Source organism: Leguminivora glycinivorella, chromosome 3 (genome assembly GCF_023078275.1).
Source record: "Leguminivora glycinivorella isolate SPB_JAAS2020 chromosome 3, LegGlyc_1.1, whole genome shotgun sequence".
Taxonomy (NCBI): Eukaryota; Metazoa; Arthropoda; class Insecta; order Lepidoptera; family Tortricidae; genus Leguminivora; species Leguminivora glycinivorella.
Window position 1 is genome coordinate 11,865,698 of NC_062973.1, and position 22,472 is coordinate 11,888,169.

Sequence of the window (22,472 nt, forward strand, 5' to 3'; positions counted from 1 at the left end):
ATCTAGTGCCAGAAACTTTGTTTCCCATAAAGTCAGTTTCCATAATGTAATTTGTCAGAATCATCGAAATCCGTAATTACCACATTCCATACCATCATTTGTCATACAAATTAGCGTCCAGAAAAGTCAATTTCCATAATGTGCTTTGGCAGAATCGAAAACTACTATAATAGGTACTAGAAGGACTAGAGAATGAAACTGCTATCAGAAAGTAGGTTAGGTTAGGTTAGAACTGTGACCCCTGGAAAATGAAACTGCTATCAGAAAGTAGGTTAGGTTAGGTTAGAACTGTGAACCTCTGGAAAAGGAAACTGCTTGAAAAGTAGGTTAGGTTAGGTTAGAACTGCGACCCCTGGAAAATAAAACTGCTATCAGAAAGTAGGTTAGGTTATGTAATAATATGGGCAACAATTAATATGGCAATAATTGCTTATGGCGTTTGAATATTCTATGAAACCATATTATTGCACTTAATAATATGGCTAACAAATAGTATGGCATTGTATGATTATGGAAGGTAATATTCGGATAAACAACGAGTATGTCATATGATTTTTATGGTAAACAAATCATTCGGGCAAATGAAATTCAGGCAAGTTAGATTCGGGCAAATGAATATTATGTTAAATGACTGTCGGGCAAACAATAGACAACCGAATGATCCTGGCTACAAGATTATGCCTGTGCAAGTACTCACCGTTAGCTAGATGAGAACAACCGGAGATGATATGATTTATTGATTATTACTTAATGAACAATTAAATAAATTAAATAATATAATGATTTACTATTTATTATTTAAGGATTAAGATGAAATGGCGGAAAAGTGTGAAAAAACAGGACGATGGCGATTTTTAGTATGTGATTTAGGCTGATTTTTTCGGAGTTAGTAATTGGTTTATGTTTAAACATTTTATCATAGAGATTCCACAAATAGTGTACCTTTTTGATAGTAGTCATTTTTTTAAATAAAACTTACCAATTACGATATATTTATATAAATAAGATTTGGCCTATTTAACTTCTAACACTGATTTAGTATAAAAATAAATCTTAAATATTTTTGAAATAAAACTATGGAAACGGATTAAATCGCGTATAATGAATTTAAAATACATCCCGACGTTTCGAACTCTTTACAGCGTTCGTGGTCAACGGGTGACCACGGGTGGGTCGGGGGTGGGTGGGTTTTTCCCAGAGTCAGAAAACCATTGTAATATATTAATATCTCATTAAAAGAAAAATTCATACATTTAAGGGTTAAAACAATTATATGTTAAAATCACCACTGATTCATGTCTGAGCAAGCGAGTTTTATTTGAGATCTCCGTCATCGAAAACGATGAGGCGAACTATACAAGGTGTTAAATTCGAGACTAAAACTATTGTTTTGTGAAATGTCCCGTGACTCGCATTCAAAATTATGGCGCGTTTTTCTTACATCGCCCCCTAGGATATCCGCGCAATCAATCTAAAGTGTAAGAGCACCCATCTGCTGCCTATTTGGAGAATAAATTATCCAAGTTCAATTTGGCGCGTTCGATTTTCAACCGTTAGGTATTAATGGTTACCCTAATCGGTTTTCCTCTGAAAAAAGCGTAGAAATATCTCATTTTTCTTCCCCCTCGTTAAGTCCGATAAAAACAGAGTATAGTTCAGTCGCGTTTAAAAATATCGGTAAAAATAAAATACCGTATATTATTATATAAACGACATTGTTGCCCATATATTGAAATACCTTTTTTTTTTATCACTTTGTCCATTTTGTGTACATATCGATATTTTTAAATGTGATCACACACAATATATATATAAATATACAATTGTATAAAGTGCCTACTTTGTTTTAAAATCAAAATACAAGTAATACTCGTACTTACAGGCACGGCAAGCTAATGAACATAATTATGCACTACGACGTTAGGGTACGAAGGTATGTACGTGCTTGCTTACACGTAACTCGCACCTAACTTTACTTTATAATGGGATGCATAACGCGCATGAACCAATATTATTCCGATTCTTCCTAATAATATCAATATTCTCTTTATAGTTTTTTTATGTCTATTTTTAAGTTAATGGTCCTCGCTTTCAGTACGGGCGGCCGATAGCTCTTGATACTTTATTTAATATATTTGCTGCTTATGAGATTTTTACTGTTTTAATAGTATTTAGATAAATATTAGGTATTTATATGTACATATATTAAGTTCTTTCTATTTTATGTATTGTTAATTTTGTTTTCCTTTTTGTTTTCTCTCTGCACCATTTGTATTGAATCTCTGTTCGGCCCTATGGTTGACTGGTAGAGAATGCCTTTTGGCATTAAGTCCGCCATTTGTACATTTTTTGTGTATTTTTGTGCAATAAAGTTTAAATAAATAAATAAAACATTTTTTTTCAATGTGTTTACTATTTTATAGGTAAATATTTGGAATAATGTTAGTTAGTAAGTAGTTATTTATAGTAGAAATATATACATTTGTGTGCAGTACCTAATATTAGCCATACAGCGAAAATTCGGTGGCAATCTCTTACCTACGCTCCGAAATTAACAAAACACAAGTTGACTGTTGCACTAATGGTACTCATGCATGGTGTGACAGGGACATCGCTATCGCGCCATCGCGCCGTCCCTGTCACACCGTGGGATATAACATATAACACCCAGTGTGGGAGCTCCATAACATAGAAGAGTATAGGCAAAGAGGATCGAGTATTATAGAGAATTACTGTCGAAGTAAAATGTGCAATCACAGTGCATACTAATTGCATAGACTGCCATCTCTTGACACAGGCTTAAAACTTTTGAACCTCAGTTTTGACAATTTGGCCCATATTCTTAGCTTGATATGTGTTAAAAATTAAAATGTCAAATATTAACATTAGCGCCATCTAGCTGAGAGTACCCCAAAGGTGTAACGCCATCTTGGCCACCGTACCTTTTCCTGTATGGTACTGAGATACGTTTTTTTCTTAGACTTTATCTGTCTATACGGAGTTATACAGAGTGGGGCCTGTAACAAAGGCGAAGAATTGAACTCTAGGCTATTCTCCTTATACTGATCAACATTTGTTCGGCGACTTTTAAAAATAACTTGTATTTTGATTTTTATCAGCCTTGAAAGTTTTTTCTAAGAGGTATGTATTGCGAATTCTGTTAAGTCTAAAGTGTGACAGACAAGTCAATGACAACAATAACGGCGTACATTGAAGCTAATATTTATTTTGTATGAAAAATAAAAAATTTAAAGACTTCATAATTTTTAAAAGTCACTGAACAAATGTTGATCAGTATAAGGAGAATAGCATACAGTTCAATTCTTCGCCTTTGTTACAGGCCCCACTCTGTATATGTCTTTGGTACTTATAGGTAAATAAAGCATTTCGTTGTCGTAACGCAAATGGTTTGCACCTCAGCTAGGCCGGCTGGCTCTATTCACAGGCACTAAGTAAAGTAGTCTAGAGCCTGACTAGAAATATGATTACGCGCCATCTTGCGGAATTCATTAGAACTATTTTCTTCATACTAAACTGAACTGACACCCCATACATCAGAATAAGGCCGTTTTCACATTATCCGATCCGATATCGGATGTAGGAAGGATGTAAAATGTAAGATTTATGCGCTTCCAGGTCTTCATTTATGTATTTAATAGATCATTATTACTAAAAAACAATATAAAACGCAAAAATTGCGGATTTAATGCCTATGGCACTCTCCTACAACAGTTTTTGTCCGAGGCACCATGGAACTGCCGATATCGGCAGGACGCTTCCGACATTTTTTGGCATGCCGGACCCTCTGAGGGCCATCAGTTGTCGGCCGATAATATTTGTTTGTGTGCGTATATAATGTATGTATACGTTTGTAGTAGTGTGCGTGACAAAAATGGCGTCTATTAAATATAGCTGCTAATGATCGAAATTCAAATTAGTTGACAATTTCCATTGAAAAAAAAAGGTTGTAATGCATCGGTCCGAATTGCGGATACTAGTTTTTTCATCTTGTTGTAGATATAGTTGAATGTAAAATTATTTATTTTGCCTGACACCCTGAGTATTTTTATGCTCGTTATTTTAATTTTACAATATAATATTTAGGATATAGTGCTTATAATTATTAAATATAAAACATTTTTTAAATATTTTTTGACACAAAATCATACCTAATTGATTTGGAACAATGCGTTTTATCGGACCGACATCCGACACTATCGGAAGCGTTTATCGGATGTAGGATGTCGGTCCGATATCCGATATCGGATCGGATAATGTGAAAACGGCCTAACAGCGCCCTCCTGACAAGAGTCATATTTATATTTCTGGTCAGTCTATATACTTTACCCCCTTATTCATAAACGTAGCTATACTGGCTATTCTAAAGTTATCAAGCCGATAAAGTTCGTTTGTCCCTTTCTATCATACCAATACGTCGGAAAGGGACAAACGAACTTTATCGGCTTAATAACTTTAGTGTACGTTTATGAATAAGGGGTTACGTGGTCTATATATCACAAGATTCACAAGTATTATAAAGGTCCCAGTGACACTAGTGACAGAGTTAGGAAGAATAAAATCGTTTAAAATACCTAATATAAAAGAAGGCGAACAAAAGCTGTCGCCGAACGTAGATTTTACGGGACTCCAGGGAAATTAAGATGAAAAAGAATGTCACAAAATATTATTAAAATTTGAAGTTCTAGTTAACAAAACAGAGAAGTAGGTACGAGTATGTACGCGATATTTTATGGTTTTGTCGTTTCCTTACTACAGTTTTTCTACTCATCGCCATATATTCTCGTTTTACTTATTGGCCGGTACTGTACATACCTACCTATACCAGCATACCTTACAAACAATACAGACTGACATAATTGTATAATAGTTTTATATTATACTTAACTAGACGCTTTATACGCTAATATCAGGGTTCTATTTTATTATATCACGTCTTTAGATAAAAAAAAAACTTTTATAAATACAAAAAAAAAACTTTATTTCTGGCCGGGATTCGAAACCCTGACACCTGCGATGTGCTTGCGAACATTAGGCAGCGTTCCCACTTAAGCGTCGCCTGTCTCGGGGCGCGCAACGGACGTCTCCGCCACGCCGCCTGAATGTAATTCAAAAAACGTCTCCTCAGTACATTTTGTACACCTGGAGCGCGTCTTAAGTCCTTCCTATAAAAAATGTACTGAGGAGACGTTTTTTGAATTACATTCAGGCGGCGTGGCGCGGACGTCCGTTCCGCACCTCAGGACATGCGTCTCTTAGATGTGGCCGGTCCCTTAGACCGACCTCTCGCGACAACAGCTGAGCTACGCCCAGCCGATGCGCGGTCGGCGTTTACTAACGCGAAAGAAAAACGCATGAAAACTCGAAAATTCGCGTTTTCCGGGATCTGAGGCTAAGTAAGATCGATTTTTCACCCCCGAAAACCCCCAAAGTTCAGCGAAATCGTTAGAGCGGTTTCCGAGATCGTCGGTATATATACAAATATACAAGAATTGCTTGTTTAAAGGTATAAGATTTATTAAAAACAATTGCAAGTTAGATGTTGTTCTTGGCAGTTCTAATACTGTACACTTAATTGTCGAAGTTTCTATTAACTTTGTTTTATTTTTATAAGGAAAGCTCGTTAATTAGAGTTTTGCATTCGACAGCTTGATTACTTCTTTTATATAAGAAATATCTACTACATAATAACTTCTTTTATAGACTGTATACCGACTTTCTTCATAACTCAACATGTCATACTAAGAAATGATTAATTAACTTATTGATAAAACTTGAATTTCTAACTTTTATTTTATAAAGTGTTAGTGTGTAGATTGCGCCTCAATTTAATTTGGGACGCGAAAACAATTTTATAACTGTGAAAAAATCCTCCTATACCTATGTATAAATGTATCTTGCATTTTCGCGCAGGCCATAGAAGGCCATTTTTGAATTAATTTTCTTAGATAAATTAAATTGTAATTGACCTAAAGAACCTTCCCTTAAAGTTAACAGAAATAAATAAAACCTGTTTGTATTGTATTTCAAATTTGGGCCCAAGCACTGGCAAATACGCAAAGCATTCAATCTATCAAGTATTTATTTATACGTCGACAAAGTGAAACGATTCTTCTTACATTTTCAGTGTGCGATGGACAAAAGCTTTCAAATTGCATATTACTTAGCAAAACCTTTCTTTTAGCTCATATATAATTCAAGAGTTATAGTGGATTCATGGATAGAAAGCATCATTCTTTCGTGTTTTCGACTGTCGTAGAAGCAAATAAGATACGTGCCATGTGTTTTTTTTTTACACCTGACTGTAGGCAATGTAACCGCTAAACAAAAAGTCATTATGAGACACGGATTTTTTTTTCACTTTGACATTTCTGACCGCAAACTGTACATATTTATATTGATAAGTTATTTAGGATATATTAATAATATGTATTTTTGGTATCCTTGTGTCATCTGTAACTATTGATGCTGACTGTAACTACATTTAAATACCATAATTAGTATACATATAAAAATAAAAATAAACAATGCAAGTCTAATGCAATACGAAAAAAATGTTGCTAAAATAAATTACCGGATAAGGTAACGGACCCAATCATGGACAGTTTAAGATAAAACTTTGCCTTTTTTTTTTGATATTTCACTGATACGTGTAAAAATTCTACCGCTAAGCGTGTTAAAACTTGAAAGTCTTATCCTTCTTTTACATAAATTCAAGCGTATTGCAGAACATATACTCCTATTGGTTTCTTCATAGTTAACAGATTAAAACGAGGTATTTTTTCTCCAATTATGGACGGCAGTTCTCCAGTAATGGATCCCACATTATGGACAGTGAAATAAATTTAAAATTTTGCTTTTAAAGCCAACTGATACTCAATGAGTCAATTTCACAGTTCTGTGGTCAATTTTATATACCCCAAATAAAATTAGTTTGGGTTATTTTAAAATAGGATTGTTTCTTGTAAATTTTGGTTTCGTAAATTGTTCCTTGTCCATCATAGGAGATACGTAGTTTTCCGGTTCCAGTTATGGACACTCGCAAAATAACACTATTTCTTTATATCTTTGGAGCAACAAACTAGTATGTTTTATACCTTATCTCATGCTTAATGCAGTAAGTAAAACTCATTCAAGTTTACACCGAGTATTATTATTTTTATTATTTTATACATGAACTCAACTCTCTTAGCAACATTACTAAGAATTCGTCCTGATATTTTTTTCAGTAAACTGACGACTTTTATCTTGCCGCTAAATCCTTCAGAAATAACTGAATTAAATGAAACTTGAAAATTAAGCAGCTCTATGACTCTAGTTTATGGTGCATTGCCGTCAGTTTTTAGAAACTAATTTTAGAATCTTATTTTTAAGGATTTGTGTTTTTTTGTCCATAATGACATCACCGTCCATTATAGGGTATTTTACATTACATATAAAAATAAAAACAAACAATGCAAGTCTATGCTATTTGCATTCGCAAGTCGAAAAAAAATGTTGCTTAAATAAGTTACCGGATACTTAATAGGTACCTAGGTATGATATAGATATCAAAATATCGGACAAAAATATAAATTTCTTTTTTTATATGGAAATAGTTTAAGACCCATGTAAAAGTCAGTTATCAACCATTATCAGCACTAAATTCAAAAGAGGGCGGGCGCGAACAATGTCTAGATGCTCATGATTGTTTGAATAATATATTCGTAAATAGGTATACAAAATGTGTAGGTATATCATCATTCATCATATAGCTGGGGTGGCGGCCATGTTGAATGAACTGACAGTTGAGATTCGGTCGTCGCCATGATGCGCTCGCGCCTCACGTGCTACGGTGGAACGTTATAATAATCATAATCGTAAATTATCTGCATCAATCGTTGTGTTAAAAGTGTGATTCGATATCAGTCTCGAATAAACGTGTGTTAAGCTATTCGGAACAACTTTTATTTCGACAAACCTGGTCTCCTAGCCCGAAAACCCACCAAGATGGAGTCTTCGAATAAAGGTGTACAAAACGATCACGACTACGTGCCTTTATCAGAAGTGGGATGCCGAGGGCCTGATATTCAGGAGGCCAATAACGTCAGCACCGTCAACAGCGACTCTCCGAGGACGGACAACGGAAGTGCAAATTATTTTTTTGGCAATATGGAGGCACTCCTATCCCGCCTACTTACTACAACACAAAATACGTCCTCGGGCCAAGCTCAGACAAAACTGGTCAAGTTTGACCCCGACGAAGCTGACGCAGACATACAAGGTTGGTGCAATGTTACCGAAATTGTAGTGAATAGCCGTAATCTGACGGGGCCCGAGCTATTGCTTGCTCTTACGCATGCTTTAAAGGGACGTGCCGCTAAATGCCTTACCTCGCTAAAATGTAATGACTTAACATGGCCCCGTATAAAACAAATATTGCTTGCTAAGTTTAATCGGCCGATGCTAATGCAGGACTATTTTGACGATATCCTTAAGTTTCAAATAGGAAGCAAAGAATCCGCCACGGAAGCGGCAGCACGTTTATGGAACATTATCGAACGTGTCCCAAAGGTGGAAATGAACGAGGAAGTTGTCACCGGATTTGCTATTTCGGTTCTCTCGCAGAAAGACCCCTTAATTCGCAGAGAATTAAACTCGCACGTGGTCTCGACAAGGGCCCAGCTCTGCAGGATCCTGAGCGGTATATCACTGAAGAGACGCCACGATGATCATGACACTAATGAAACGGACTCAAAGAAGATTCGTTTAACTAGCTCCTCGGACACGCGTTTCTCGGGCACCTGCCACTTCTGTGGTAACCGAGGACATAAAATTGAAGACTGCCGCAAGCGACGCGATTCCATAAAATCAAAGGATACCATAAAGCTACCGGAGAAAGAAAAAGAGAAGATCTGCTTCACCTGTGGAAAAGCGGGACACATCAGCACCATCTGCCCTGACGGAAAGAAGAAACCATCCAACGAGATGATTCCGCGCAAGGAAGTCCACATCTGCGAGCGGCGATCAGCCAGAGGTATCCTGTCGACATCGTCTGGTGAGCTTATTTCATTCCTTTTTGACACAGGTGCTGCCTGCTCGTTGGTCGAAAGCAGTATTAAAGATAAACTAGCCGGTACGAAGCATAACGACCCTTGCTTTCTTGTGGGAATAGGTGATAATATTAGTTGTCGCGAACAAATCATGAGCACCGTGGTAGTTCAAGATATTAACTTGCCCCTCCTATTTCATGTCGTCCCCGATCATGTGTTGCCAGAGCCAATTGTGATAGGTAGAGACGTTTTGGCACTAGGTATTCACGCCGGTATTGACAGCGATTGCCTTAGGTTCTCAGTCCGTAAAGAAGCAAATCTATGTAGTAACACGAAACTATTTGACGTAGGCGAAATCGATACAGATCTTGTAGGCGCGGAAAAAGAAGCGTTATTAGACATCTTAAAAAAATACAGTGAGTACTTTATTGAAGGCATTCCAACACGTCGCGTAAAAACAGGCCGTTTAAAAATTGAACCGATTGATCCACACAAGACCGTCCAACGTAGACCTTATAGATTATCCGTCGCGGAGAAGGACATAGTCAAGAGCAAAGTAGACGAACTCCTAAAAGCCGGCGTTATCCGCGAAAGCTCTTCTCCTTTCGCGAGTCCCATCCTGTTAGTGAAGAAGAAGGATGGCTCTGACAGGATGTGCGTCGATTACAGGGAGCTTAACGGAAACACGCGACCGGAGCACTACCCTCTCCCGAGGATTGACGACCAAATAGACCGCCTTGCTGGTGCGCATTACTTTTCCTCACTAGACATGGCATCTGGCTATCACCAGATACTGGTAGAGCCTGAATCGGTAGAGCGAACAGCTTTCGTGACACCGGAAGGTCAATACGAGTACCTGGCCATGCCATTTGGGCTAAGAAATTCGGCGTCCGTCTACCAGCGTTGCATTAACAAAGCCTTGAAATCTCTTAAAGATACTGTAGCCCTGGCATATATGGATGACGTACTTTGTTTTTCACCAGATGTTGCTGAAGGCTTACGTCGTTTAGATGCTGTTTTAGCAGCTCTTTCAGAAGCCGGCTTCTCTTTCAACATTAGGAAATGTAAATTCATGAAGACTGAAGTCCAATATCTTGGGTACGCGATTAAAGCTGGCGAGGTAAAACCCAATCCACGAAAAATTCAAGCGCTAGTTGACGCACCAGCTCCAGCCACAGCTACGCAGGTCCGGCAATTCTTGGGGTTAGCGTCTTATTTTAGGAGATTCATTCCCGGGTTTGCAACCCTTGCTGGTCCACTCTACCCGCTCACTAAGCTAAAGGGGCCCATAACTTGGACTGAACGTCACAAACAGGTACATAGCAAAATTGTCGAAATATTAACCTCTGAGCCGGTCTTGACAATATTCAATCCAGATGTTCCGATAGAGCTGCATACGGACGCGAGCTCAGAAGGCTATGGGGGAATTTTAATCCAGAGGGAAAATAACGTACCACACGTGGTTGCTTATTTCAGTCGCCGCACCACCGAGGTGGAATCCAGGTATCATTCGTATGAACTGGAAACATTGGCAGTGGTGCGAGCAGTCGAGAACTTCCGACATTATCTTTATGGACAGCATTTCACAGTCTTCACCGACTGCAATTCCTTAAAAGCTTCGAAAGCTAAAGTTGACTTGTCTCCCCGAGTACATCGCTGGTGGGCGTACCTACAAGCTTACGACTTCGATGTCGTGTACAAAGAAGGTCGTAATATGGAGCACGCTGACTACTTGTCGCGAAACCCCTCCCCGATTCAATGACGACCGCTAACGACATTTGCGAGTCTGCTAAGACTGCAAGCACTCGCTGCAAAGCGGTTAACTTTGTCGAGCTTCATGACAGTTGGCTTCAAGTTGAACAAAAACGTGACTCTGAAATTCAGGACCTAATAAATAAGCATACGAATAATCAGCTTCCGGAAGGCTTAGCTCATACCTACGACGTACGTGATGGGATCCTTTATAGAAAGGTAGAACGTAATAAGTCAAGTTCTTGGTTGCCTATTGTCCCGCGATCACTTATTTGGACTCTTATCAATCACGTTCACGGTGAAATTAAACATCTAGGTTACGACAAAACTCTGGATAAAATCTATGAGCAATACTGGTTTCCACAAATGGCGAAAAATGTGCGCAAATTTGTCGATTCGTGTATAGTGTGCAAGGCCTCTAAAGGTCCATCAGGAGCCCAACAAGTAAGAATGCATCCCATCCCTAAGATATCAGTACCTTGGCACACCATACACATCGACCTCACGGGCAAACTTAGCGGCAAGAGTGACCGAAAAGAATACGCGTCGGTTATTATTGATGGTTTTACGAAGTACGTCTTACTCGAATATACTCAGTCCCTAGATGCCGCCTGCGCTGTAAGAGCGTTGCGGAAAGCAGTCTCGTTATTTGGAGCACCAAAAAGAATCATAGCTGATCAAGGGCGGTGCTACATTAGTTCGATCTTTAAAGAATTCTGTAACGAACACAATATTGAACTGCACCTGATAGCGACCGGCTCATCGCGGGCTAACGGACAGGTGGAGCGTGTCATGCGTACCTTGAAAAGTCTCCTCACGATTATAGAAAACGATTCCAATAAGGTATGGCGAGAAGAACTTGACAGCGTACAGTTAGCATTAAATAGTACACGATCAAGAACAACAGGGTTTACCCCAACTGAGCTCATGTTCGGCATTAGCGCCCAATCACTAGGCCTTTCTAAAACATGTCCCGGTATGAAGTCTCCCCAACGCGCAAATTTAGATGAAATTCGAAATAAAGCTGCGAGTAACATCCAAAAAGCAGCTCAGGTTGACGCCGAACGTTTCAATCGTGGTAGGGCACGTATTAAGCCATTCTCGAAGGGAGACTACGTCTTTATAAAATGTAGTGAGCGAAATCAGACTAAGCTATCAAGAAAATTCCGCGGCCCCTTTGTTATCACTAAAGTGCTCGAAAACGACAGGTATGAATTGAGGGCTATCACTGGGGGTAATCGAGTCTACAAATATTCGCACGAAAATCTGCGCTTAGTGCCAAACGGTCTCGAGGGGTTGGTTGAAGTTGCTACTAATTTGATAAACAGTGAGGAGGCCGAGACGGCGGTTAATAGGGAACAAGCAGACCATGACGATAGCGACAGCGATACACTCTCGGCATGTAGCGACCGCACCATGACCGCCGGCTCCGATACCCTTACCGATTCAGATAATGAAGAATCACACGCGCCAAACACGGAAGGGCGCATAAATGAAAGTAAGTCAAAAAAAAACTGGATAGCGAGCCTTTACTAGAATCTTGTACATAAGTTAGAGTTAAACTTAGTTAAAATGAGAGTAGTAGTAGTAGTAGTAGTAAATCCGGTCCCGAATATTGGTCATTGGTAGCCTTAAGCTATGCCAGCAGAAAGGCCGCATATGCCTGTGTCAACATCATGGTAATAGTCGGTCGAAGAGGCTCCAGACGCCTGGTCCGCATCACGATCGCGTTCTTGAGGCTGGTCGAAAGGGCTATAGATGCCCGGTCCACGCCTCATAATGATGGTGGCTAGTCGAAGGGGCCCAGCACGCCCGGGCTACGCCGCAGGTGGTACTAGGCTGTTCGAAGGGGCCCCGTATGCCCGGTTCACGCCGTTGGTAATGTGGTAGGCTGTTCGAAGGGGCCCAGTACGCCCGGTTCACGCCGTTGGTAATGTGGTAGGCTGTTCGAAGGGGCCCAGTATGCCCGGTTCACGCCGTCGGTAATGTGACAGGCTGATCGAAGGGGCCCAGTGCGCCCGGATCACGCCATACGTTTATGTGAGGTAAATTGTATGTGGGGTACATAGTAAGTAAAAGCAGGTTGGACGAAAGGGTCAGAGCAGCGCCCGGTCCGCACCTAAGAGGTCAAGAGAGCTTAGCTTGGGTGTGAGACAATCACGAATACGTCCAAGCAAGTATGTCACATCTGAGTTTAACGTTAGCGATGTACAGGGCCACGTACTTGCCTTATCAGTCAGGAATGGTCGAACGGACAATTATTAAAATCTTATGTCTTCTTACAGATGCTCCACCGGATCAATAATCGCACGAGGGCGTGCGACGGTCAGGTTGGCCGTGACGGCGCATCAAGAGAATTGACTTGATGGCGCTAGTGTCGCCTGTTTGATTTCTGAACTGAATGGTAGAACTGTCAAACTGACGTAACACCGAGCGCTGGGGTGGCGGCCATGTTGAATGAACTGACAGTTGAGATTCGGTCGTCGCCATGATGCGCTCGCGCCTCACGTGCTACGGTGGAACGTTATAATAATCATAATCGTAAATTATCTGCATCAATCGTTGTGTTAAAAGTGTGATTCGATATCAGTCTCGAATAAACGTGTGTTAAGCTATTCGGAACAACTTTTATTTCGACAAACCTGGTCTCCTAGCCCGAAAACCCACCAAGATGGAGTCTTCGAATAAAGGTGTACAAAACGATCACGACTACGTGCCTTTATATACATATTGTATAGGTTGTTAAAAATATTATCCTTAAGAGTTTTGAATGATTCACGGTTATTTTCATTAGACTAATATTGACCGGGATATAGACCGTGATTACCTTTTTGATTTTTGTCGAGCTCCCGATATTTCGACGCAGAACAAGGTTGCATGCATCATGATCACGGAAAACCGACGAAGGCGGGTGGATGTTAAAGTTGCATAGACAGCGCGCGATCTACCCTCCTTCGCGCACGTCGGCTGCGTTCACTTTCAGCGTTACCACTTGAAGTCAGAATTGTTGAACAAACGTAGTGACACTGTGAGTGTAGTGTGTTTGGACAGACCATCGAGTGTGAATGCGACCAGTGGTAACGCTGAAAGTGAACGCAGCCGACGCGCGCGAAGGAGGGTAGATCACGCGCTGTCTATGCAACTTTAACATCCACCCGCCTTCGTCAGTTTTCCGTGATCATGATGCATGCAACTGCGTCGAAATATCGGGAGCTCGACAAAAACCAAAAAGGTAATCACGGTCTATATCCCGGTTAGTATAAGTCTAATATTATCCTTTTTTTCGCTTGACCGTAACGAGGTAAAAAAACAGAAGCTTAGCATCAAGTGCGGGCGAGCCAGGCCTCGTATTCAAAGTTTTCACATGAACAAAAAGCCTCACATTGCTTTATAAGGGCTTTCTATTCAGCTTCAGCCCAATTCATGAAGAATCCGGTTCAAGTGCTCCATTTTCTCTAATTAGACACATACTTTACGATAAATTCGTAATGAACAAAGTTCCTGAAACGAATTATAATTCCACTCGAAGAATACATTATTAGTTTCAATTGAATTTGAACTTAATTGGATTGAACGAAGCATACTAAACTAAAATAGTGTATAATTTGCTACTTCCCTTTTAGTCAAATCAGTTTCTTTTAATACCTTTCAAAACGAATATGAACCGTTTCCTAAATATGGATGTATGGAATAATTTGAAATCGAGTTGAGTGACGTCTCGGTCAATCATTAATCATTAATCATTAAATCATTTATTTGCTTATCATGGTATACGTACAGGATGTTACAATAAAATTATTTTAATATGAGCACACCTGTGAAGGGTATGGCAATATTCTTAAAATTATGTACATTGTTTCTTATAATTAGGATGTGTAATTTTGTGTTTACGAGTAGGTAACTTACTTTTTCTACTCCCGAACTGTTATTCGTCATTTACAGAGTCGTGCACAGATCTTTAAAACCCTACATAAAGGTCTATTCCCCAAAGCCAGCGTCCGCCGGCTTTCCGCGCATGCGCGCAGTATCGAAAAAACTGAAAACGCATTGTTTGGCTCTGTAACCATGGCAACGCCTTATAACGACACTGCGGGCGTGCGCGGGAAGGCTTTGCGCAGCCGAGCTGACAGTGCAAACCTTTGAGTCAAAATACAGGAAACAGAATGAATTTCACGAAATTTATTTAAGAAAACTATTAAAAACTAAGTGCATGGTCGTAGAAAAAGTATTGTATGCAACGGTGTTTAACTGAGTCAAAAAATACTCGTGGCGTCTCAATAACAATTTTCGGCTTCGCCTCAAATTGTTACTCACGCCACTCGTCTTTTTTGACCTCCTTTAAACGCCTGTTGCATAAAATACTATTAAATTGTCGTCCATAAATTCTTGGATGGAGTAGTAGGCTTTATCTATTAATAATGCTTGCAGCTTTGAAGTAAAGGCGTTCAATTTTAGAGTGCTCGTAATTCTGTTAGGCAATTTGTTGTAGATCTGGATTGCTCGAAAGTATGGACCTTTTCTGTATAGTTCTAAAATGGGATCGGGAGGGATGAGTTTGTTATTACGACCTCATTTAGTTAAATTATATATTTGTTTCATATTGATTTACATTTATGTGACAGTTTCAAAAGAAAAGCATGAACTAATCTTTAAGTACTTTATTAGTTGGTATACCATATTTGGACATTTAAGTATTAAAGTACCTATTAGGCAAAAAAAAACACAAAATATGTTTGGCATTTGTATGGAAGATTGACGACTTATCGGACCTGACCTAAAAATTAAAAATATCGCTTAAAATATAAACGGACGTTTTCCTAATCAGAACACAATACCGAATTTGGTAAGGTCAGTGTACACATCTGATATAAAACCACATTGTGTTACATGTATACCTCCATCCAGGAAAACGAATAAATATAAATATTGGGGGACACCTTACACAGATCAACCTAGCCCCGAACTAAGCAAAGCTTGTACTATGGGTGCTAGGCGACGATATACTTACTTATATAGATAAATACATACATACTTATATACATACATAGAAAACATCCATGACTCAGGAACAAATATTTGTGCTTACCGGGATTCGAACCCGGGACCGCGGCTTAGAAGGCAGGGTCACTACGCGCTAGGCCAGACCGGTCGTCGAAAAGTATCAAATAATCAACTAAATCCAACAATGAATCCCCTAGACAGCAAAAAGTCCAAGAGTCAAAATGGCGCGAGGTAAGCTTAATGTGATCTCCCTAGGGCTCCCATTACGGAGGACAGGACAGATCAAAAGTCGAGTATTTGGCTTGTCGACCGGACCAGGCGGACAGGTGACTGTCCATCTAGCCACTTTGAACGTCAATTAAGGTGACGGAAAGCTGTACGGCTCCAATCTGTTAAATAGGTACATTCCGAATACCTATTACACACAAAGGTATTAAGTATGTAATGTAATAAGGTACAGCGGGACAAATCTCGACTGGGGGGGGCAATTTTTTATTTATTTATTTAGGCAACAAACAGTCATACGAACAATAATGTGAAAATACATGATGTGTTAATAGACCTTGAGTGCCCTAACTTAAACATATTATATTCTTATCTAAAATATAAGCTATTTTAGGAGCGGTTTGCGGGTTGTAGGTATTGTAGGCATTAAACTCAGACATACCTACGTGCAAACAATAATTAAATAAATCATTTTACATAAATAATAATAATTAATGATAATTGTAACTAATCAATTTTTTCCATTATTACACTGTGATGAACACCCCTACCATATATAACCGGTGGACACTATTCAGTCACCCAGTCGGGATTTGGCCCGCTATACCTTACGTTTACTTTTGTGTCTCTCGTAATTTACCGCTTTTGAACGCATCACCTCAGAAATATATTTTTTCACAACCAATCAACATTTGAAGACCGTGTATATGAGTGTATCTATACATATAAGTGTGTAGGTACATCGTCGCCTAGCACTCATAGTACCTACAAGCTCTAATTAGTTTGGGGCTGGGTTGATATGTGTAAACCGTATAAGGTTTCCTCCAATATTTATTTATTTATTAATGTAGGTACTGAAATAAATGTTAATTCACCAAACCATTTTTGTTCGAAATCAAGCCTTTGATCAAATATGCACCAGTTACTCAGTTGTTACTATATAAAACTTCATTAAAGTCATAAATTAATTAATGCTTCGTTTCGTACGATGTGCATCTTTATAAAAACACCTAGCAGAAGAATATTAAAAATACCGTTGCTAGACCAGTACCATGAGCGTTGAAAAAACCTAGTATAGGTAAAGAACAAATCCAGGTTTCATTTGGTAAAATAATAAACGCATATTTTTCAGTTGCAGTAAAGAACAATGAATAAATTCGAAGAAAATAAGATTTTAAAAATCTTCTGTAGGTTTCAATAAACTTACTATACGATAGTAAGTAGTCTTTATTATGTCTAAAATAAATGTTTCTGCTATTGACAAAATAAATGGACACTGTCATCTCATCACTTAGGTATCAGTGGCATGCCCTTAAATTTTTCCGAAAATGGGAAAAGGCGAAATATCGTAAAATCTCCGAAATTTTCCGAGTTCCCGTTTCAACCGTAGGAATTTGCTGAACCAAATTATTTATATATCAATAATACCCATGTGTTGTTTGTGTTACTCGTACTTGTCTATATGTACATGTATATTTCATGTGTGCGCGAAATTCAAATTTTCTATGGGAATGAAACCTTCGCCCCTACATTTTCAATCCATTGCTCGTCAATGGTTCCGCCCACTTCAATGTTTAGGAAGGCACGCATTTTATGAAGACGTTTTGCCGCTGAGCCCTACATTTTTCAAATTTGCCGTCTTTTTAGTGCCAAGAGTTGGTTGGCCGTCTATAGGTATCTACTTACGCAGTCCAATGAAAAATATAGGTATAGTACTTTACGGGTAAGTCAAGTCTTTCAAAATAAAATATTAAGAATAACGATAGTTGACTGGTAGAGAGTGCTTTAAAGCATTAGGTCCTTTTTGTACTGCAAGATTTTTATTTCGTGCAATAAATATTAAATAAATAAATAAATGTAATATATGTTTTATTATTATTATATGTAATTTAAAAATGTATTACCGTATTTCGACATATCAAACTACGAATACTAATATAATAATTTTAATTTTAATATACCATATAATAATTATGTACCTAAATCAATTGTGACGTGTAATATGTAACAATATTATAAATAAATGAGTATGAGTATGAGTATGTAATTAAAACTTATTTCTAATTAACACAAGTCAAATTATACTCTATTGAAAATATTTCAACTTGTGCTATCTTAAAGTAGTCACACCACTATATATATATAAATTAAAACCGAAATAAATTACATATATCAAAGAAAAAAACAGGCACTAGAGGCCTTGGTCACTTTTTCTTTCATATGTGTAATTGATTTCGGTTTTAAATTTAAATTAAATAGTACATTACATCAGAGGCCGGGAAAATGAGGAATTCCGGCCAAGTGGGTATATAGGGATAGGGATACGAGGCCGGGAATCCGTTTTCACGCCGAGGCATGTATAGTGCTTTTCTCAAACATACAATGAAATAAAATAAAAAATGCTTTAAAGGACAATATTTTATAAAAAAAAGTTACTTTGCAGGCCTAGGCCTAAAAAATAATATGAAATCCCTTTACAGTCCTCTCGAGTTGTTGCGCCCAAAAAGCGATACTTCCCAGCCCATTTTAAGGAACGTAAAGACAATATTTCATTGCATGTTTGAGAAAACTTAGTTATTTTACCTTTTGCGTAGACACCGCAACTGAGTAACGCGGCAAAAATTATAAATTTTCTGTCCATGTTCGATGTTTAAATAACTGAACTAATGTAAGCCCTAAAGTACGATGAACGCAGTCAGAATGGCAAAGAATTTTCAACTTGCACACATTTTAAAAAGTTCTCGCGTCGGCCGAGAGCCAGTTAAGTACAGGGATGCTGGGCACTCTCTCCGGTTTCACGAGCACAACTAAAATTTGCCCCTTACACCCAATCACAGACCCCCTAGCTAAGAGTGTGTTGACGCTCAGTATCGTATCGTACCTCTCCATCGCTCTTACGTGTTGGCGCGACGGAGCCAGCTGCGTAGCCTTCGCCACGGAACGTCAACAAGTGTTCGTTTGGCTAGAGGGCCAGGACGACTACGCGCAAGCGCTCGCTCTATCACATTTTTTTAATAAACTGCTACCACTTGTTTCTTTCGAATCGCGTGAAGTTTTGAGACCCAATTCGGTTTGTAGCGAAAAAGCTTTTAGAAAACTGGCACTGGCAATTGTTTTCGGGGAGTGTCTCTCGCTTTTGTTCGTGATCGGATTAGTTTATTCGGACAGTGTGTCCTAATTGAGCGACGAAAGCGAGCCGATACGGTACGTGACGCACGATTTTCACTCGGAATTTAAACAGTTTAGGAATTGTGACTATTCGCAGCGTATTTAAGGTCAGTCGTCTCAACCAGAATTAACAGACACATCAACGTCACCCAGCAAAAGTCTATGAACCATTACAAAAAAAAAAAAATTGCAAATGCCAAATACAGTAACAGATGGTTTAGCCTGGTTGGGCCTCTTTTGGTTAAGTTGATATTAATGATACATTGAGAGTTTGACTGTATTTAGGTATGTGGTAATTGGTAATTGGATTAGTACTACATAATTACAAATATAGATATGTAGATTTTTGCAATCCTAAAGCTAAAAAATTCTGTTAGCTCAAACGATTGCCGAGTAGAGAATGCTTAGCCTTAGGAAATACCCTATTCCTACTTACACATCAACAAAATTTACAAGTGCATTTGAGGGAACGTAATTTATCAAGAAGCTTACAATAAAATCAGCAGCAATGTCGCAATCACAATCGCCATGCGAGTGTAACTTTAAGTCGTAGGTAATAATGATAAAACTGCAAAACTGCGTTATATATATTTTTATGTGCGTTGCATAAGATATGAAACACCCACTGTTGTTCGTAACATTATTTTTTATGGGCAAGCTGAGCCGCAGCCAAGATGTGTTGGCAGCTATAGTTTGATTTTTTTGGCGTTACTAAACCCGGGTGCAGTTTTTTTTTATTAACGATGTCTGAAAACAGTCAGTTTTTACGATGTATCATTTGACATTGATTTGATTATAAATTCATCAACAGTCAGCAGGAGCAGAAAAATGTCACCCCTCTCCTCTGCATATACTCGTATCTACCTAATTGTATAGGGTACTAAGCGAATATGTAGTATTGCTGACCACTATTACAGTGTCTACAAAATATAAAAGGTGCCTTGCCCTTTGTACCCTTTTATGAGCAAGAAAGCTTTTATAAATATAATACAGAATTAGATAAATCTATTTCATAATATAAAATTCTCGTATAAAATTACAATAAATATAAATTAGTCTAGGTTTGATTATTGATTGATGCCAAGCATTAGAATAAAATTACAATCTTCACACAATGACAATTTTTATATATTTGAATGTTTTACATTTATTACTCAGATTGTCATAAAAAAATCAGGATAAGTAAACGTGTCACTAGGTCTAGTAAAATAATCAAACTGTTTCAACCAACGGCAAAGAATTACTATGGACGAAGAACAAAAAGATATTTAATTCCTAAAATTTATAATAATTACCCACTTTTACTCGAATCACCAAAACTTGGTATAGGCAGCTTGAAAACCAAATTTAAGCGGCTGTTACTGAAAAACCTTGTAAAGCCTGCTGATCATTCAATTCAATTCAATTCAATTCAATTCAAAACCTTTAATATCTCAAACAACACAGTCATGTCAAAAATACAAAAACAATAATACAATAAATAAGGAATTTAAATAATCTTAAACAACTTAGTCAAAAAATAATGATAAATTTAAATACTAACCATATTATATATAAAAAAAAACACAAGAAATTAAAACAAAATGTCAAAGGAAGAAAACACACATTCATCATTTTGAATTGAACTTACTATAGAATTCACGGACCGTAAAAAATGCCTTGTCAATTAAGAAGTCCTTCAGATTTTTAACAAACAACTCATTAGAAGCCGCTTCTTTAATGTCACGGCTCAAACTATTATATATTTTGATACCCACCACTTCCAATGAGTTTGATGATTTCGCGAGCCTGACTAATACAGATTTAATATCACGATCAGTCTTTCTCTGGTCAGGTCGACGTAGGACATATTCATTCTTGTGTTGATACATATATTTTGCCACTTCAAATATGTATAGACATGGCACCGTCAAATTTTTTAATTCACGAAAAAGCCCTGCAGTCGGAGTAAACGGCGGCACCCCAGCCAACATCCTAACAGCTCTTTTCTGCAGTAAGAAGACCCTGTCCCTATCAGCCGCTAGCCCTCACAGGTCAATGCCATAAGCAATGATTGAATTTACGTATGCGTAATATGCCACACGAAGGTTTTCACATGTAAGTGCCGGAGCAAGTCGGGACAATGCAAATGACGCTTTGGAAAGCCGACTGGTCAGTGCATCGATTTGCTTATCCCACTTCAACCCGCAGTCAAAAATAAAACCGAGAAAACGAATGTCATGAACCTGTGGAAGTCTAATATCATTTATTGTAATGTCAAGAGGCGTCGGGTAAAGTCCCCTTAGCCAGAAATGCATTAATAGATGTCTTAGTAAGATTAATAAAAAACCCATTAACTTTAAACCAACCGAACCAACCTTATTGAAATGCGATAGCATTCACGAATGGTTAGTTGAGCCTATTGCTGTAGTATAAACCTACCAACTATAACGGGTTTTAAGCCCCATGTTGTACACTTAATCTTAATCTTAGTGTAAAGTACCTAATCTAATGTAGTTTAAAGTTTAAAGTTTAATTGAGCGCTACGCCAACAAATTGTCTCACGGTTTGGCGAAAATTTAATTTAAGGTACTATGTAACTGTGTTTTTTTTCTTTAAATAAATTAAAAAATATATATGTAAAGAGGAAAAAGAAAAGTAATATCTAAAATGATCGTCAGACTAAAATTAAAATACCTACGGATAAATATAATAATGGATTACACTCAATTTATTAGGTACACGTCATTTCCACGTATTGAACTACAGAATACATACCTAATGGATTTTCCAATTAAAATATTGTTAATTGTCAGTTCGCAATTTCATGAGTTTCAAAGTATGTCGGTCAAAACACTCTCGGGTTTTTTACTCAAAGCGCCATGCGTCATGGTGCTGTTCGTAATCTCTGTGGATCGAATTTGTTACCCGGAAACCTCAACACGTTTTAACATCGAGAAATTATTTCTCACAAGCATTTTTAGTACTTGGAACAGCAAAATATAAACAATACTTGCTATAATATCCTTGTCTGGAACCCACTTCACAAGCCTCTTAAGCTTACCGTGGGACCTGAGCGTGGGACTCAGTCAATTTGTGTAAAAATAACCTATAACATTTATTTTGGATTCTTTTCTTTGACATAATGATCACAAGTCATAATGATTGTCAGATTAAATATCATTAGTCATAATTCTGAAACAGTTAACTTTTCAGAGTTTTCATTATGGTCGTCTATAGATTGATTACGTTGGGTTAAGTTTGTTTCCTTTTGCGAAAACGTCATACAGCAGAAGT

At 38.0% G+C, this 22,472-nt stretch overlaps 2 protein-coding genes across 2 annotated transcripts in view; one reads left to right on the top strand and one right to left on the bottom strand.

The window, feature by feature from the left end:
* Positions 1–18,787, bottom strand: part of LOC125224863 (protein amalgam-like) — a 71,454-nt gene extending 52,667 nt beyond the window's left edge. Inside the window, exon 1 of the mRNA XM_048128359.1 lies at positions 18,612–18,787. Within this exon, the coding sequence (XP_047984316.1) occupies positions 18,612–18,669 (58 nt within the window). The 5' untranslated portion in view covers positions 18,670–18,787. The remainder of the gene's footprint in view (positions 1–18,611) is intronic.
* Positions 8,175–13,131, top strand: LOC125224864. Its single transcript, XM_048128361.1, has 2 exons — positions 8,175–9,055; positions 13,088–13,131. The coding sequence occupies exons 1-2, from the start codon at positions 8,461–8,463 to the stop codon at positions 13,105–13,107; spliced, it is 615 nt and encodes a 204-aa protein (XP_047984318.1). The 5' UTR covers positions 8,175–8,460; the 3' UTR covers positions 13,108–13,131.
* Positions 18,788–22,472: the final 3,685 nt, after the last annotated feature.